Raw genomic sequence first — 7,500 nt, forward strand, 5'->3', positions numbered from 1 at the left:
ACACACTACTGAACTTTAACTTACCTGTAAATTTAAGATAATGCAGGCACCAGAATTTACCTGTAAACCTGAAATAACTCTCGCACAATCATTGAGTTTGCTTGTAAGCCTAAAGATAACACAAAACACAACATGGTCTACACAACCATTCAGGCTACCTGAAAGTCTAAGATAACACAAAAATACAACTCAGTATACACAACCATTCACGCTACCTGAAAGTCTAAGATAACATTCAAATGCAACTGAGTTCACCTGTAAACCTGAGATAATCCCACACAATCATCAAGATTACCTGCATGCCTGTGATAATGTTCGCACAAACACCGATTTTACCTTCATGTCTGAGGTCATTACCATTGAGTTTATCTGTCTGTCTAATATCACAACCACTGAGTTTACCTGTATGTCTAATGTCACAACCACTGAGTTTACCTGTCTGTCTAATATCACAACCACTGAGTTTACCTGTATGTCTACAATAATGTCTTTACAACCACTGAGTTTACCTGTCTGTCTAATATCACAACCATTGAGTTTATCTGTATGTCTAACATCACAACCACTGAGTTTATATGTATGGCTAATATCACAACCACTGAGTTTATCTGTATGTCTAATATCACAACCACTGAGTTTACCTGTATGTCTACAATAATGTCTTTACAACCACTGAGTTTATCTGTATGTCTAATATCACAACCACTGAGTTTACCTGTATGTCTAATATCACAACCACTGAGTTTACCTGTATGTCTAATATCACAACCACTGAGTTTACCTGTATGTCTAATATCACAACCACTGAGTTTACCTGTATGTCTAATATCACAACCACTGAGTTTATCTGTATGTCTACAATAATGTCTTTACAACCACTGAGTTTATCTGTATGTCTAATATCACAACCACTGAGTTTATCTGTCTGTCTAATATCACAACCACTGAGTTTACCTGTATGTCTAATATCACAACCACTGAGTTTATATGTATGTCTAATATCACAACCACTGAGTTTATCTGTATGTCTACAATAATGTCTTTACAACCACTGAGTTTATCTGTCTGTCTAATATCACAACCACTGAGTTTATCTGTCTGTCTAATATCACAACCACTGAGTTTACCTGTATGTCTAATATCACAACCACTGAGTTTACCTGTAAGCCTGAGATAATGACCACACAGCCACGGCAGAATAGATGCTAGCCCTGACATGTGCTATGTGAGTTGGGTTTTCCTCATTGCCAATTTCAGGAAACAGTCCCAGTGTAGGACTTTGGTGTTGCAGAATATGTGTCTTCACTGAAGAAAAAAATACAATAGTATTATTGCTGCAGCACAGTATCCCACTGTCTCAGTTAATTCTGTAAATCATAACATCTGTTTCCTATCAAGTATCACATGTAGTAACTTTCTAGAATGTGACATTGACGATCAGAGAGCACTTCATAGAGTTGTTTTGTTTGCTTTGAACATATTTTATTGAATAAATCAAAAAGATTGGGAACAAATTCTAACAATTTACCAGTCCCTCTCCTACAAGAGTTAACAATATTACCCTTGGTAACAATGCCAATAAATATATTATTTCAAAAGAATTTAACACTGGTCAGAGTTTAGGGCAAGAAAATCTTCAAAGATCGCCACATGAGCTTGAATGAGCTGTAGCAGTATTTGAAGAAAGGTTCCAATGATTCTAAATACCAATGCTATAAAGTTAAAAACAACCTGAAATTCAATTAATTCAATATGTAACAGAGAAAATGTTTATGCCTCTGATGGGATTTGAACCTGAGTCTCTGGCACATAAGTCCAGCACTCTACCAATCAAGCTAAAGGGCTAGTAGGAATGCCATATTATCATTCACATTACCACATTGTCCCCCTCCTTTTTTAACATTCGTCCCTGACTCTTACAGAATGCCAACACCTGTGGGACGAAGTACTGAGGTGCAATCTCTCTCACCCACCAGAGATAACCCAGGTCCCAACATGGGTGCCAAATGCAACAGAGACAATTTTTATGCCTCTGATTGGATTTGAACCCGGGTCTCTGGCACACAAGTCCAGTATTCTACCAATCGAGCTACAGGTTAACTCACTAGTAAGAGCTAGTAGGGATGCCATATCACTCACACTACCACAAATATAGCCGTCAGTTCAAATATCATTATCAAGCCGAATCCCTCAGCTATTAGATCCGCCCCAATAATGGGCAATGTTGCGCTATTTCACTTACGTTGGATGTAGTATGTATTCAGCTTTTTAACAAGTTCCTCCTGCTGTTCGATCACTGTGGACTTCTCGTTTGCAGCCCATGGCAAAGGATAATTTCTACTGTCAAGCCGATTAAGCAAATTAGACTTGAGAACGGAATTTCTTCTGCCTGAGGAATTTCTCCGAGATGATAGTCCCGACATATTTTGCACAATATATTTGAATCAATTTCTAGATGTAAGCATGGTGCATGAAGGTGTGTAAATTACTTTCTAGACCCTAACCATTACGCAAAAGGTCTGAAGCTGACATATCGAGGATTTTAATAACAGGAAAAATGGCAACCTAAACTAATTGCCAAAATCTATTTTGTGAAATAACAATATCCGGAATATTAAATTCACGGCCCCATGACATGTTTTATTGTGATGTCATGATATACGACATATTGTCTTTAGATATGATCATGGGGGAGTATTTCTGAAGAGGATAATGTTTATTTTTAAATACTGTAAAGTCCATTTATATTACATGTAGGCTACACATGTAGGTCAATATCAAAACTCCGTTTAACTTGTGCATGGTGTTTTAAAAAAAAAAAAAAACACTGTATCAACGAAATATTTGTTTGATTCTGTTTACTTCCTAGAAAGCAAGGTGTCTGGGGCCATACTTAAGCCCCTAGTAGACCCATGCTAGCATTCTAACCTTCTTGAGAAAGTCAATAATTTTGATAGTATCACTTGTTTTGGGGTGGGTTATTTGGGGGGGGGGGGGGTATAACATAACAACAACAAAAAATAACCAAAAAAACAACAACAAAAACAACACAACAACAAAAAACCACCAACAACAACAAAAATACAAAAACAAAACACAAAAAACAACGTGAATTCTACAAATAAAAGAAAACATTTAACAATACACCTGATCAGCCAACAATGACAAAACAAATGGACAATGCATTTGGTACAGCAAGATTGTACATGTATTTTTAGAGTGCAAAAATACTACGCATCTTATAGGTAATTTATTCATAGGTAGGCCTAATATGATGAATTTTTAAAATACTTTATGAAATTTTGATTTTATTTCTAGATGGTGAGCGATTGAAAAAAAAGAAAAGAATGGCAAACAAAATTTATAAGCCTGGACTTGTACATTTTAAATGTTTTATTGCAATATGTAAAATTTTGAGAAATGCTATAAATAATTCATTGGTGAAAAAAATCTCTTTGCCTCTTTGTTGTCGATATGTTGCAGAATGAAATAATTCATGTTTAACATACTAATATAATTTCATTACGCTACTCATTTCATCGCAAGTCGTTTCATTTCATTCATATTCATCGGGATGAACGCTGATTGGCAGAGAGAGGAGTGTGAAATGTCAGTAGAGTTTGTGTATGGTTGTTGAGTATCTTGAGAGTTGTTATACTGGTTTTGGTGCACGATTCGCGCCAATTCCAGAAACTAACCCAGCAACACTGCTACCCGGGCTGAATGACCATATTATTTATGTACACCGTCATATCAAAGAAATTAAGTTTTACTACAGTTTCTATTCTTCCGAGTTTACGGTAAGAGTTTGAATTTACTCTATTGGTAAATATTTATCTACTGAATTAATTTATAAATATTTTGAAATCATTATTGTAATATAACTAAAAGTGTGAATGATAGAGTGAGAGAGTACTTAATTATTTTACATATTTTTAGACCATCCTCCAGAATTAGGATCTAATAAAGAACATTAAGAACCTGAACCACCAGTTGTGTTATGATTAATACATGGTGGTTACAGATATTTGTATCGAAAGGCGGTTTCTGAGCCCGATCTGGGACTGGTTATATACCCATTGTCCAATTTATGTCGTGAACACAGAGCTGGCAAACTATTTTTATACGTCCGTCATTATGTGCTGGCGGGCTGGCTGGCCGTCTGTACGTGTCCGATGTCGCGTTTCCCGGACTTTTTTCCCGTAAAAGATGCATGTATGACTTTGAAATTTGGTTACAATGTCTCCCTCAAGATGTGTAAGAGGGAGTTGGCATTTCAGCTGGATTGGTCCGTCCTTGACCTACTTTAGAGCTAAAAGTAGGTCAAACAATTTCCGAGCTCTTTTCATTATGGGTATACAGATATTGTTCCGGTATTTAGTCACAAGCGGTCTCTTGGAGGAATACAAGTTCAGTTTGCATTTCAGCTGGACTGGTCCATCCATGACCTACTTCTGGGCTAAAAATGGGTGAAACAGTTTTCTGGGCTTTTTTCACTACATATAAAGATATTGCCCTGAAATTCAGTCACCGGCTTCCTCTTGAAGGAATACAAGTTCAGTTTGCATTTCAGCTGGATTGGTCCATCTTTGACCTACTTTTGGGTTAAAAATACGTCAATCAGTTTTTCGGGGTTTTTTCCATTACGGATACAGATATTGCCCTGATATTTAGTCAAAGGCTTCCTCTCTGAGGAATACAAGTTCAGTTTGCATTTCAGCTGGATTAGTCTGTTCTTGACTTACTTTTGGGTTAAGAATAGGTCAAACAGTTTTCCAGGCTTTTTTTTTTCATTACGGATACAGATATTGCCCTGACATTTAGCCAAAGAATCTCTCTGGGAGGAATAAAAGTGCAGTTAGTATTTCAACAGGATCGGTCCATCCTTGACTTACTTTAGGGCTAAAAATGGGTCAAACAGTTTTCCAGATTTTTTTTTTGGTATGGTCACAGGTATTGCTCTGAAATTTTGTCACAACCCCCCTCTCAAAGAAATAGATAATCAGTTCACATTTCAATCATTTCAACTTAATTGGTGCACCATGACCTACCTTAGGGACTTTTTATCATCATAGATAGATATTGCGCCGACTTTTTGTCAAAACCTCCCCCTCGGAGAAATACATAATCAGTTCACATATCAGATGGATTGGTGCACCATGCCCCACTTTAAGGCTTTTCTATTCAGAATGTGTGAACTGTATCAATGCAGAGTGCACAATAGGCTTCAAGGTTGCCGTTTGTGGTACTCTTACTGCATAACATTCGTTCTGTCAAGTCCGTGAATGCCATGATTTTGAGTGGTACCTTCTAAACCACCATCGTTTGATTTTGCCATCGCTTGCTGGTGAATGGATGGACAAGAGAGCTTTGGTAGGATGTGCTCGTTGATCTTTGATGAATGCCTAAAAAAATTGGCACTGCAGGTTTTCTTAAACATATCCCCTTTTTTGCACTGATGTGTCACCAGGACTCCCGTAGAGTTGTTTAGCGTTATTCTTCAGAACGATACTTGGCAGAACAACACCATTTGGTGATTTCACCTGTTCTTTGTTAAAACCAGCTCTTGACTGTACGTTTGAGATGCTTGATAGAGCTGTGGTAGTTGAATGAATCTTTTGCGAGTTTACCTTCTCAAGATGTTGCTGGTTCACATTTGAACTGCACTTAAAATTGCTGGTGAGCTTTATTTTGTCTGTATTGTTTTTCATATTGCTCTTGTGTACTGGGACTGTGAACTTGTCCAGTCTGGCCTTCGTCCTTGTTACCTTTTCTGCCTCTCTTTGCTTCTCCTTCTTGGGAAGCGACTGTTTGGACATCTTTTTCTCAGTCTTTCCCACTTTAGGTTGTGCAGGTATGTGCAGTCTGGCTTCACAGGCTTGAAACCATCAAGTTTGTTCTTCTGCCTCTGTTTGGTGGCAGACAATCCAGATGTTTCAGGTTTTAAAGACAATTCCTGTCCACAGTTTTGCACGACTTCTTCATCCTCCTTACAGTCATCTTCATACTCAACTTTCATGTGAGCAACACTTTCTACCTCCTGAGATGTCTCTATACTGCCCGATTTCTCATGCCATGGTTTGGGCTTTTGTTTGCAGAACAGGAATCAGATTTAGGTGAATTTGGATGATATTCTGATTTCCCACTATCAGTTCTGATATATCTTCTCAGGGAACGGGTTGGGCACAGGTAGAGATTCTATAGATTTGCTTTCAAAATGACAGTTAGCTTCACCATTGCAGTAACTGTCCATTGAGCTGAGTGGCCTAGTTAACAATTCTGTTGCTTTCCAACACAACCCCAGGCTTGTCCTGAATGAAAGATGAAGACAACGAACAGTGACCAATCTCATAACTCCTATAAGCAATACAAAATAGATAGTTGGACAAACACGGACCCCTGGACACGCCAGGGGTGGGATCAGGTGCCTAGGAGGAGTAAGCATCCCCTGTCGACTGGTCACACCCGCCGTGAGCCCTATTTCCTGATCAGGTAAACGGAGTTGTCCGTAGTCAAAATCAGTGTGCCAAGAACAGCCTAACAATCGATATGAAACTCGTCAGACAGCATTTGACCCAATGATGGGTTGTATTGCCGAACTAGATCGTTATAACGACCATAGAATTTGCGAAATGCTAACTTCAATCGAGACTGTTGAAACCCCTGTACCATCAGCTTGTTTGTCAGTAGATTGTCTCGATTTAAAAACTGACTATACGCAGAAAAAGCTCTTGCGTATCGAGTCAGTTGAGAGATATAAACACCATATGCAGGTGATAATGGAATATTGCTACATAAATATGGGAAGTTGACGATGGAGAAGCTGAAATCTATGGAGTGCCAAATTAACATAAACTCAAATAATTGAAGATATCTTCAAGTATATGAAGATATCATCAATTCATTTGATGCGCGCAACAATTTAATTCTGCAGCTGAATTGATGCGCGCTTTAATTAATGATCCCTTCAAATGAATTAATGTATCAACAATTGAATTGATGCGCGCTACAATTCAACTGAAGAGAGCAATAATTCTTTTAGAGAGAGCAACTATATAATTAAAGATATCTTCAATTCAACATATCCACAATTGAATTAATGGTCTTTTTAATTGAATTGTTGCTCTCTTTAAAAGAATTGATGCGCGCATTAATTCCTTATACAAAAGCATTGTAAATAATTAAAGATATCTTCAACTGAATTAAAGAGATCATCAAATTATTTATACCGAGCTCTAAATTAATTATTGCGATCAATATTTCTATGAAATTGATGCTCTCATCAATTGAATTGAAGATAGCAATAATTGAATTAATGCGCGCATCAAATCAATTATTGCTCTCTTTAATTCAATTGATGCGCGCCTTAATTCAATTGATGAGAGCAATAATTGAATTGAGGCGCGCATTAATTCATTTGATGAGAGCAATAAATGATTTAATGCGCGCATTAATTCAATTAAAGAGAGCAATAATTGAATTGAAGATATCTTCAATTAT

General features: G+C 37.4%; 2 protein-coding genes across 4 annotated transcripts in view; one reads left to right on the forward strand and one right to left on the reverse strand.

Moving 5' to 3' along the window:
• The window catches only part of LOC125661689 (phosphorylase b kinase regulatory subunit beta-like), a 30,902-nt gene extending 28,316 nt beyond the window's left edge, over positions 1–2,586 (reverse strand). For all 3 annotated transcript variants that reach the window (XM_056152794.1, XM_056152793.1, XM_056152795.1), the window contains exons 1-2: positions 2,243–2,586; positions 1,161–1,305 (exon numbers count right to left, since the gene is read on the reverse strand). In XM_056152794.1, the coding sequence (XP_056008769.1) occupies positions 1,161–1,305; positions 2,243–2,423 (326 nt within the window). In that variant the 5' untranslated portion in view covers positions 2,424–2,586. The remainder of the gene's footprint in view (positions 1–1,160; positions 1,306–2,242) is intronic.
• LOC125661784 (leucine-rich repeat-containing protein 15-like) overlaps positions 1–7,500 on the forward strand; it is a 140,308-nt gene that overhangs the window by 54,083 nt on the left and 78,725 nt on the right. The gene's annotated exons all lie outside the window — the stretch shown is intronic.

The sequence above is a fragment of the Ostrea edulis genome, chromosome 1 (assembly GCF_947568905.1).
Source record: "Ostrea edulis chromosome 1, xbOstEdul1.1, whole genome shotgun sequence".
In the NCBI taxonomy this organism is placed as follows: Eukaryota; Metazoa; Mollusca; class Bivalvia; order Ostreida; family Ostreidae; genus Ostrea; species Ostrea edulis.